The sequence below is a fragment of the Cyprinodon variegatus genome, unplaced genomic scaffold, assembly GCF_000732505.1.
Source record: "Cyprinodon variegatus isolate N-32 unplaced genomic scaffold, C_variegatus-1.0 Scaffold619, whole genome shotgun sequence".
In the NCBI taxonomy this organism is placed as follows: Eukaryota; Metazoa; Chordata; class Actinopteri; order Cyprinodontiformes; family Cyprinodontidae; genus Cyprinodon; species Cyprinodon variegatus.
The window spans coordinates 31444-43731 of NW_015151072.1; the positions used below are offsets into that span (position 1 = coordinate 31444).

Consider the following 12288-nt stretch of genomic DNA (forward strand, 5'->3'; position numbering starts at 1 on the left):
ATGATAATTTAACGAACGCATTAACGCCTTGTAAAAAAACAGACAACCAAAACAACGGAAATCAGGTTCTTTTAAAAAAATGTCATTTCCAATTTTTGGTAATTAGATTTGATCAAACTCTTCATACCAACAAAAACCACGACCTCATAAACTAAGGTAGAAAGGCTCAGGATTGGCACCTGTCTCCACAAACCTTTACATCTCGTTTATTAAGGGGGCGGGATTATTCTGGTGGAAGGTTTACAAGCAAGTTTGATTGTGGGCGGTTTGTCGGAAGCTTCTTGCTAACCAGTTAGCAACTTAGTGCCAGTAGGTTCCCAATGGGAAATTCACTTGGGACCAAATAGCACTAAATTGGTGACTTAGAAACGACACTGTCAAGGAACACTATGGACAGCGGAAACATGCAAGAGGAGGAGAGTTTTGTGTCGGATGTCGTGGATGAGTCTCCTCCGTCATCCATTTTTTATTTAGAGGAGGAAAGCAGGGACGAAGATGTTGTGGAAGAGGACGCCAGGGCGGAAAGGAAAGGATTCTAAATTTCTTATTTCAACCGCTGCGTATATTAGCTGCAGCATATGAATCAGTATGCTATGAACGAAAAAATTTGATTGATAGATGACTGTTGATATGTGATTGGCCGAATTTAGGTGTACAAGCTGACGTATAACTAACTGGCCTGCAAAAGATAACGAAAAAAAACACAGATTTTAAGACAGGATTTTGTAAAACTGAAATTTCCTAACTTTTGGGACAATATGGTCTGATAAAGATTACATTTATATACATGTTTAAGCCAGAATGATTTGACATTTAAATATGACTTCCCAACGAATTTAAAATAATCAGCCTTATAAAATAAAAATATAGATAAGGGTGTAAATTATCCATTTCAAATAGATTCAAATATGTATTTAGTAATGATTATAGGAGTTAGAAAATAAGAACGGATTTGATAATACGTTCATAATAACCTAAACCAGGTGTCTGCAACCTTTAAGATCCAAAGAGCTATTTTGGCCTTAATGCAGCTCAATAAAAGTCTAAAATAGCACATGACCTTAAGATAAAAAACAATTAATTTTTGTTAAATACCTGCTATAGGAGATGTGTTTCCAGTTAAAAGAACAAACAATTCATTTGTATTTTTAGGTCTTAGAATAAAGAAAAACAGCCTTTGCATAAAGAGGAATCATGCATTTTCTGGATCTCTGAAACTAAAGAACATAGATCCCAAGCTTATGATAAAAAAAAATAGATTTAAAAAAAATATTATTGGTTCATTTTTTATTCTGTTGTTTTACTTAAAATGGTTAAAGCCTCTAAAACGGGCTATTTGTTATTTTAGTATAATCAAATCCACTGCTTTGTTCTTTATCATTTTTAGGCACGATTAAGAGCCACTGATCAAAGCTGAAGGCAGGCAGTCTGTGCTTTCCTCACCGATGACGAAGGCCTCTTTGAAGGTGGTCCCGGTGACATTGTACCACGGAGGTCTGCCTGCTGTGTAGATGGTCCTCTTGTTGGTTCTCAGCAGTGGAGGCTCCGTCTTGGACTGGCTTGTGGTCCGTTTCCGTGGAGACAGCGATGGAGTCAGAGGACAGCAGGGGACGCGACTACTGATGCCGTCCATGGAGTCATCTCCGCTGCCGCTGCGTTTAGACAGATGAACATCAGTAAGCAAAGGGTTCCTTCTACAGATTAAACATTCAATCAATGATTCATTTGTTTATCAGAGGATTGGATGGGATGTTTCTGCCATCAGATCTGCCTTAGTAGTTCATATTTGACCCCCTGCTGCTTCTTTACAGGCATTTTCATCACGGCAATGTATGTGCAGCTTCAGCTGATATTAAAGAACTTAATAATTATAATAATAAATTGTGAACCTGCACATACATTGATGTTCTGCAGAGAGGAAGGAAGAAACATTTTCACTTGAATGTCTCCATGTGGGCTCTCCGCAGTCTGACCTTTCATGTCGGAGTGATCGAGGGAGAGGAAGGGAGAACTTGCCGATCCCCCCCAGGAAAACACGCCGTAGCCCAGAAGACAGCAAGACATCTAGTAGGGAGGCCACCGTTCACATGAGTAAGGCTGTCATCATTTGGCTGGCTTTGTGAAAAGCAGTCTCACCAATCCTCAGCTGATATGGTTCCAATACACATATAGAGCATCCACAACGATCATCAGCATGATGCATAAAAACGTGTTGAAAAACTAAAATCTAAATGCTTTTCGGTTTTGGCTTAAAAGAAAGTTCCCCCTCAACCTCTAACCCCTTTTAAAAATTTCCCCAGTTTTGAAAGCACTGGCCAATGGTTTTTAGACTTTGTGTCATTTTTTTTTTCAGATTCTGATTTTAGTTAGAAGTTTGAAACACAGAAATCAATAAGGAGGAAAATAGTGTTATCCCCAGCACTTCTTTCAGCTTTGTTCGATCCAGTCGTTTCAAAACAAAGTGCTATTTCCTTGAAATCATAACCTGATATGTTTTGCAACGTCAGCCTCAAATTTAACGTATTTTTCTGGGTCTTTTCCCTAACTTTTTAAGAGTGATAAGAAAACCTGACCTTTGTGTCCCGTCTTATTACACTGCACTAAAACCAAGGGTCACTGGTTAATAATAAAAACTCCCAAAAACTTGATTATCTTGAAGTGATTTTCTTAGTTAAATAACATGCTTCATTCTGCACATCTCTGATGTTGCTGCTATTTTCAAAAATCCATTACTGTAATGTACTGTGTTGATGTTTCTCTGCTTTAACACAGATGATTCAGATCATTAAAGTTTAGAAAAGCATGTTTCACACCTAAAACATTAGATTAGATTAGATTAAACTTTAGTGTCATTGCACAGGTACAGGTACAAGGCAATGAAATGCAGTTTAGGTCTAACCAGAAGTGCAATAACAGCAACTGCAGGATAAATAATGGTTCCATAAATACAGGACATGGGTTTCTAAGTATAGAGATGAATACCATTATAAACACAATCTTACTAATAGATTAATATAATATATAGATAACTAGTGTTACGAACTAAATTTACAGCTGGTTATGTACCGAATATAATATACAGATGGATATTACTATAAAAAGGGTTTTTAAAGTTATGTACAATAGCATATATACAGATGGGTTTTGCTATAAAATGAATAAATAAAGTTTGGACATTCAGATTTCCTTATGAATCAATATCAAAAACACCATCTTAATATATTTTTAATTACTTGAATCATTAGGGGTGTCCATAAATTTGTACTGATTTTTAAAACACAAAAAACATAAAGCAGATCTGCTAAGTCTGTTTTTCAGACCTTTCATGTCTAATGGGGTAAATCAATACAATATGATTACAAGCTTCTCTGGATTACACATCATATTTATCCATTAAAATAAGAATGTAGCTGGGGACCAAAAAGCCATATGTTGGTATAATATCATAAAACTCTTTGTTAGATAAAGCAAAAATCATTCTAAAGAGTAAAACTGGATAAAATATTGATTTCAAAAGTGAAAATGCAGCAAGCATTAATCTCACATATAATTTTCTTGACAGATCTGACAAATGTATTAATAAATCGATCCGTTTGAATAAGTCTATGCATGAGCTGAATGTCTGAAGTGATTTTTAAAAATAATACAATCGTTTATTTCCTCTTTTGTTCTCCTTGCAGCCACGCTGACACAATGCGTGGGACTGACGGAAGGAGGGCTAGCCCGTTAGCCGCGTTAGCTAGATTAAAGGGGGGCGTTCAGAGAACCGACAGCCGCCTCGGATAAACTATCCTCCCCCCGGGGTTTTCCTCACCTGTCGGCCCTCAGCATCGACCTGTCCGCGTCCTCCCCTCCATCAGTAGGCTCATCGCCTGGTTTACTCTCGAGGATCGTCGCTGCCATATCGGCTCGGCGCGGAAACCAAACACTGCGTGCGTGATGACGACACGACACGTAAACCGATGCTGCGTTTGAGGAAGTCGGAGAATATGTGTAGCCAAAATTTGGCTTAGAGGCTAAAACGCATCTTTATACGCACATTGCGTTATTGTTAAATGTTCCTCGTTTTAATATTTACTACTGCAACTACATCCAACTTGAAACAGAATCAAAGGATTTTCAACAAACGGCTTTCTGGGTCTGATTTCCTAGATCTACTACATCGATTATGTGCTAAAAGTCTTGTTAACTGAAAAATTTCACCTGCTGTATTTGAGGAGATAAGAAATTTGCAAAGTAATATCAAACTGATTAAAGGAAAATGAAAATAAATCAAGTCTACTATTTTTCGTCCCCAAATTTACATAAACGTAGCAAACATCAATCATAAGAGTAAGGCAGAACGTTATAGCACATAATCAAATAACAGTTTTACCTGTCTTTTGATTTGTAGATATGAGATTTGCAGTCATCCTGTTTAAAATGACAACTTGTGTTATAACGATAAGGTTGAAAATCAGATGTATCTAAAAATTATGTTTATGGGAGAGTTTTTTTTTTTTTTCTGGTAAAGCTGGACCTGATCTCAGATCTAACCTGCTTATGAGATACATAGAGTGCAACCTCTTTACCCAGGTTTTATACATTATCATCCATATCACAATTGCAGCTTAAATCGAAAACTTAGTTGCAAACAAAACAAAACAAAAAAATTATTAACATATGTGTCTTAATAGTCAGTTTATAGAAGTGTTATATTAAATAATAACACATATTATACACTCTAAACTTTCTAAATGAAATTAATACACCTGATAGCTACAGTTCAAGGTGTATACAGTTGATATATATAGTAGATATATTTAATATGTATTATGTATCTTATATTAAGAATTATGTTTGTTAATTTTTATTAAAGGTATAGAGGACGATCTATTATTTCCGGGTTGATCATCTGAATCAGTGGTTCTCCTACTTGTCAATCATTGTGGTGATATGTTTATGTAAGGCATCCTATGTGCTCAATCTGTTAGCTATCTTTTTATGCACATTGGCAATTTCAGACGTATATCGTGGTGAGCTACGGTTTCAGACAGTCATTGAACCTCAACTTTCTCACCGCCGATCTTTGAAAATAGCCGAGGGTCATAAGAGAAAAAGCGTTTACGAAGTGTATGAGAAGAAAAGAAAGGCCTCAGAAGAGGCAGATATATCCCAGAATGCTTTGCGCGGAGAGCTCTCTTAGCAAAGCATTATGGGATTTGCTATCACAGCGGCCCGCTGCGACTAATAACAAAGATGGGGCAGGCTGGGCGCAGAGGAGGAGGAGTTATGTGACCAAAAAAGCAAAAAGCAGTGATCATCTGTCCGAACGGTCAGTTAACTGACTTTGCTATAAAGTCCACTATATAGTCCCCACTGTATGTCGACACAGTAAGCTTGTATGAGCTGTGAGCAAAGCACATTTAAAACAGGGTGTGCACGAGGAGAAATTGTCTTGGGCACACTCTTGCATGCATCTTTTTGGGCGGGTTCTGCACAATACCTTAATCCATATACCTTTCATATAAAATTACACTTCAAACAAATGAGCAGCAACAAAATCAATGTATGACCTTTTTCACTTAAACGAGAAATTTAGATATAAATAATGTATGTGTTAAAATGTATCATTTACAACTCATTTACAAAAGGTAATAATATACAGTCATAAATAGCCTATAAACAATTAAGCCCAAAGATATTCATACTCCTTTATAGATCTCTTTAACAATGAGTTCAGGACTATACCTGGGAAACTCTAGACTTAATACGAATATTAATTAACAATTAACCCCAAACCTTACTTGTTTACTGGAAAAAATTACTTATAACTTCAGAAGCCTGTTATGGTTTATTATATGATAATATGGCCTGCCATAAAGGCTCAGCAAAAGTCAGGAATAAAACATTACCTAGACTTTTGAGTTACCCATACCAATCATTAGGTCATCTGCTAGTTTACATAAATTTCTATTGGTTAGTTTTATCTATTAAGTCTGAGTGGTGACTGAGTAAGGCAACAAAAAACAAACCAAACAGAAACAGTAGGAACAACAATCTTATTTTGTGCATGCAATAATTTATCATAATTTATATCATAATAAGATATTTATTAATTTATTTCTGTTTTGTTTTTTGTAGTGGATCCATTAAGGCTATATTTAATTAAAATAATATTTTTCTCATTTTTATTATAGTTTAATCTAATGATGCACTTTTAGGCTTTGCCATTTTAGATTAGAATGGTTTTAAATTAGTGCAAATTAGAAAACACTGTACGCGTACAATAAATGTTGTAATTTGGATGCATATGTTCTGATATTTGCAAGCGTCTTGAATTTATTTTTCCAGCTATTTATGCACGAATGGAAGCATGTTGAAACGCTCGCGCCTTCTGACGCCTGTCCCATTAAGTTCAGGTGTCCTGTGATCAGTCAGGCTCTGCACCCTCTGCAGGAACAGAAGCAGCTGCAGTGTTCAGCGCGCTCTGCCTCATTCCTGCTGCAGTTTGACGTTTAAAGGCAACAAGTCCAACAATATTTTTTTTCTATTTTCAAACAAAAAAGGAGAAAGAATTCACTGAAAAAAAAAAAAAATTTTTTTCTACCCCTCTAACTGCTATTCGTCGCTGGAATGAAATAATTTTAATGTTTGCCCTGAAGACTTGGACATCAGTGAATATGTGGTGCTGGCTGACTTTATTCTGCGTCGACTGAAAATCAGAGGAAACCGGATCTCTCGACACCTGCAGCTGCAGGACAATAAAGGAGGATAAGAAACAATTATTTGAAAGATTGCTGGAATAAAAAAAATGGATAATACTCAGTCTAATTCTGAGAAATCCCACCTTATAGACGAGAAGAGTGCGAAGCTGTACTCCTTAAAATTGCAAAGGTGAGACTATATGCTTTATAAATGAGGATAATTACTTGCTAATTCTGCATGCATTCAATGAAAATGAGTATCTGCAAAAACATTTGTTATTTGAGGTGAAAAACTTTATACAAATCCACGCATGTGGCAGGAAAACGTCCTGAAGCCTGCGCGTAACACGGGTGCGCATGCAGAGGCAGCAGTTAGTTACTGTGGTGCATGTTAAGCATGGCTGACGTGGGCTGTTTTATGTGAATGAGCAAATTCATTTCCATGCTTGGCTTGTTTCTGGACAGCCTGTGACAAATGGCCCCCGGGGCCAGTTCACCGAGCGGTGCTAAAACCTCATCATCTGTCATTGGAAAGCTGGGGGAGCGCGCTGCGGCGCGGCTCCGTGCACGTCCAGACCGCATGTCAACCGGGCGTGTTGAGGGGAGGGGATGCATTCAAACAAAACAGACAAGTATTCATCAAAATGTAAAGATAAATAAAACCCAAAGAAGCTGAATATTTTTTTTTTTGCAATTAAGTTTATTGATTTTGGAGATAAAAAACGTCAGATTTGTTCTGCGCATTTTCATGCTTGGAAATTGAATCAGGACCTGTTTGTAACTTCAAAAAAAATCAAATCAATTAAAATACCAAGCAGAAATTTCGATACTACATTTTCTTTTAAGGCCTCAACTTGATTTTATTTCAATTATGTAGTAAATAAATGCTCCATCTGCATAGATCAAGTAAATCCTGCTTATAGTTAATGTCAGATTTTATCCCCACAGGATATTTATCAGAAAATAAAAACAAAGAAAACGTTTCAGAGATATTTTTTCTCCACAAGCATCGAGGCCCCTAAGATAAAATAAAAATAATTAAAAAATAAGAGTTCAAATAAAGGTGGCGAGAGGTAGACATTTGAGCATATGGCGCGGCGTTTTGGGGTTTCACGCACCATTTGCGCTATTCCCGTGCGCTTCCATGCGTGCGCATTTACTGAGTCACCGTTTTTATTTGGATTTTATTTAGACAAAAACATTCATTTTTAACCATTGTTAAAATTCACAAGACATATTTACTCTAATAGGCCGCAAATGTTTTTTTTTTTTTTTTTGACAGAGATATTCTAAAGCACTTTTTCAAAAAAAAAAAACGAAAAAAAAAACGTGAAAGGTACATTTTATACGAGAAAATAAATTCTTTATGGGAATGTTGTGAGCAAAGGGAAGGTTTAAGTTGGAATTCTTCTTTCAAAAAGAGATACAGACAATAAGCCAGGTACAAAAATGACTTTGGTGAAGGGGAGATCCAAGGTAATCAGGTTAAAACAATCAATTCCTATACCGGTTTAACCGGCCTATATGGCCCACTTTACAGAAATAGCACTTTAACTTATTTAAAAAAAAAAAACTTGATCAGAAGGGGGGACCTTTATATTTCCACAATCTTATCAGTAATCAAAGATTTAAAGAAGCTTTCCTGAAGCTTTCATCAGGGCCCAGAGAGCTTAATTAAGGGATGCCCAGTGGGGTGGGGAGGGGAGCATAACCAGATCAAAAGTTAAATATTATTAGGAAACATTACTATGGTGAAATGTCATAATATCGACATAACTGAATGAAATGTTTGAGCCTTTTTACAGGTTTTCAATAATAATCAAAAAGTAGCAAATTTTTCATAGTACTTGTCCCCTGTTTTAATAAAAAAACAAAACATTTATAGAATAGAATAGAATAGAAAATCCCTTTATTGTCCCACAATGGGGAAGTTCTGGTGTTTACAGCAGCAAAAAAGATTATAGGAAAAAAAAAATGGTCGCACAAATGTGGACCTTACAAAAATGTATAAGAATATTATCTATTCCTCAGATCAACCATTATCCACAATATTTATGATAAAGAAGCTCTGAAGTTTAAGTAAGAGGAGAAGTTCCTTGTGTGAACTTAAGGAAGCAGATAATAGCATTTGTTTTTGCCATTTAAGACAAAAAGCAAACATATAAGCCTTTATTTAAGAGATGTTTTTCTAATAGAAACTATTTTAAACTTCATATTTTTCTAGACAAGCTAGACAACCTTGTTTCAGACAAGCAATAAAAAACCATATGGATATATAGTTTATTGATTTTAAGCAGTAATGTCCCAACTTTTCACGCTTTAATGAAGAACGAGGCCTCTACATGTTGTTTGAATGGGACAACACATTCAATGGTAACTTCCCTGGCTTTAGTTACACAGTATAAGTTTCTATATATTTGACAACAGCCTCATCTGCTTATGGATCAATGTTAAATGCCTGTGAAATGTTTAGGTTTATATTTTTTTCTTTTCTTTTTTTTTTAGGGTTTATATACAGGATTAGGTTCTGAGTATGAATTTAACAGAAATGATCAGAGAGTTGCAGCATGGAAGATTAATGTACCCTCATTAACATGAACTGTTATAAACTGTCGGTTTATCAGAAGCTCACTTACTGATTACGGTCCTGCAGGTTTCAAAGAGTCCATGTAAGCCAGGTTTAGCATTTATTTAGTTAAATGTGTCGTTATAAGCAGATTCTGTAAAGCTTCTGGTTTGTATTTTATTTGACTTTATTTTTAATTTGGAAAAAAGAGAATTGTCGGACGCCAAAAGGGGTGCAAAATGTAAAACGAAGCTTACAGTAATGTTTACTAAGCAGAGAACTCTAGTTTTTTGGAGGTAAAGCCAGCATTATTATAGTTAATGTCCCCCACTCCATAAGACAAGGCACTGATGGTGCTGTTCCTGACTTAAACTAACCCTGACTGTTTTCTAACCTCCAGCCTGGAAACTAAAACACATAGTAAAGCTGGGATAATAATAAAGTAAAATTCTTCAGACACAAAACAGACAGAAATGTTAGGAATTATCTTTATCATTCATAAAATGGCTTGTCTAACCCTAAAACACATAGAGTTGTTAGATTTAATAGATACTTCTCCATTAAAAACGGGGAGGACATCGAATAATGACGCACCCTATCAGATACACACCACACTAGTGAGAATTTACCATTTCTCTGTTTAACTTAAAGTGAATTATGTTAAAGTTTAAGTCCTGGTTGAAAGTCGTTTACAATAATAAGAAGAGTTATTTAAAGAGTGATCCAGAAAGAAATGTGAATAATACCTGAGGCATGCATGCCTTAAAGGAGCAGCAACTTAGATTACACAAGCAAGAAGAAAGATTTCCATAGCCATTACAGCTGCTCTATAGGAAATACAGATGAGATTTTAAATAGTCATAAATTTATGTTATTGGTGGAATATGTACAGTACACTAGCAGGGTTTAAGCAGCCATTTATTATTAGAATCATTTATTATCTATAGTTTACAACTCATGCAGCACCTCCAAAATATATCATTTAACTTTAGGATCACATTAATATCTGTTTATACAAGTAAAAACTGTGATTTATTAAATGACTTTCCTGTTTATGTCTGAGGTCTCATTTCATTTCACAGATCAATGGATGCTCTCTGATGGCTTTGCTGCTGTTGCTGAGTGTCTGAAAAAAAGCCATCAAACGTTGTTCAGATGCCTGAAGGTTATTGAGTAACAGATAAATATAATATTCAATGCAATCAAGAGGCTAACAGTGTGTTCTATGTTCTTTTTTAGCCGCATAAGCAGAAACTCGGGTCCTAAAAACAGGCTTAGATGTTCTGGAAAGTGCAAACCTAGAGTTGGAGAAATGTGCTGAAATATCTATCCCCTAAGGCGTCTAAAAAGATGCTAGACTACGACGTTTAACTGCACTGAGCTTTTTTTTTTTTAAAGCATCTCACTTTGCCCACTCAGCTGCCTGGATGTAAACAGCAGCACTTGAAAAAAAAAACTCTCTCTGAGGACCTGACTGGTCTGCAGATGCCTGCAGTCTTGGGTCTGGCTGGCTCAGTGCATCGGATAGATTCAGTCAGGCCTTCCCTAGAGGACTTCCAGCATTAGAAAACAATTACGGAACAGGAAGTTTAACAATGTCATATTAAGTACAACTCAAAGAAGTGATTATATAAGTCTAAGTGATTCAGACACCCACCCTCTGTAATTGACATTTATTCATTCCTTGCAATATTCTGGGATTATTAAAGTATTTCTGATTCTGATAACTATTTTCATGACATGAATACTGATCAAAACATATTCTTTACTAATTACTTTAAAATAATATAACATCAGACTAATCATTTGGACTCCACCCGCACAGGCCCCACCAGTGCATGAAAGGCCTGTTGAGGGGCAAGACTTAATATCTCTATAGGATTTAAGTCAAGGCCTTGTTTAGTCTCCTTTAATAACTTCATTTTGCTTGGTTAGATTGTTTCTGTTCCCACCTCAACTCAAATCAACCAGCTAATTATCCTCTCACTCTCTACGATCCTTGTGCCCCAGTTGCTTTATGTTTATACCTCAGCCAAGATTGTATTTTAGGAAAGTTTGTGTGTCTGTCTGTCTGTGTATAGGATAACTTGAAAATTATGGATGTGTTTTATATCAGATGTGTCCCTCATGCTAATTCATTTAATTTTGGCGATGATCCAGATCATAATCTGGATACAGGAATGTTCTAAACGATTCTCTAACATTGTGTGAGGGATATTTGGTGGAACTGTAGAAGCAGTTTTATTGTCTTATATATCCTTACACGGGGCCCTATACTTACTTAGCAACAAAACAGTACATGCTGAAGGTCAAGTATGAGTCTTAGCAATAATAAAGTCCCTAATGCCTTATTCATACGCAATTAGATGATGTATGAGGAGGTTTGGCATAAACAGAGAACATCTGTATAAACATTCCTCCGAGTGTCAAAGCAACCGCTGGCATCGACCAGTACGCGTGAATTCCAGTAAGCTTTCGACATGACTGGACTGAAGGTTGGGGGATAACTGAATTGTGACGATGCATTGCTGGATGTATGAAGTGTTTAAGACAGCTGTATGAATTTGGTTTTGTAATTAAATGTGTCCCCCCTCCGGTTGATAAAATGGTGTGAATCGTGGCCTTCTTTCTGTCATAAGGGAATTCTACCAATGAGCTTCCGTAGAACAAGCAGTTCACCACTAAACCAGAGGGTGGCAGTAGTGACTATCGACAGCCTCAGGATCGGACTCAAAAAGTCTGAGGGCGTTTCTCAATATGCGTTCTTGAGCGTTCTCGTGTACTCGTGACACGTCATCAGCCTCAGCCCGAGTACCGTTCCAATTCTTAAGAACGCCAGATCGAGAACGCATCAAATCCCCGGATGTTGTTCTCGCTCCGCCCTCTTTATCGAGCGTGCATCAGAGCAGACTTGTGCGTTCTTCAGACTGACCGCTTCTCCAGAACGCCCCGCGGCCGCAGCTTGATTAGAGACAGCGCTCACAGTGTTAAGTTAAACATTCCCTTTTCTGCTGCTGTTGTTCTTCAAAAGTACGT

General features: G+C 36.6%; 2 protein-coding genes across 2 annotated transcripts in view; one reads left to right on the forward strand and one right to left on the reverse strand.

Annotated features, from left to right (window-relative positions):
* LOC107096377 (uridine-cytidine kinase-like 1) overlaps positions 1-3941 on the reverse strand; it is a 35064-nt gene extending 31123 nt beyond the window's left edge. The window contains exons 1-2 of the mRNA XM_015392996.1: positions 3815-3941; positions 1444-1652 (exon numbers count right to left, since the gene is read on the reverse strand). Coding sequence (XP_015248482.1) covers positions 1444-1652; positions 3815-3903 — 298 coding nt within the window. The 5' untranslated portion in view covers positions 3904-3941. The remainder of the gene's footprint in view (positions 1-1443; positions 1653-3814) is intronic.
* A 2654-nt stretch (positions 3942-6595) lies between these two features.
* Positions 6596-12288, forward strand: part of LOC107096382 (zinc transporter 2-like) — a 25633-nt gene continuing 19940 nt past the window's right edge. Inside the window, exon 1 of the mRNA XM_015393002.1 lies at positions 6596-6876. Coding sequence (XP_015248488.1) covers positions 6794-6876 — 83 coding nt within the window. The 5' untranslated portion in view covers positions 6596-6793. The remainder of the gene's footprint in view (positions 6877-12288) is intronic.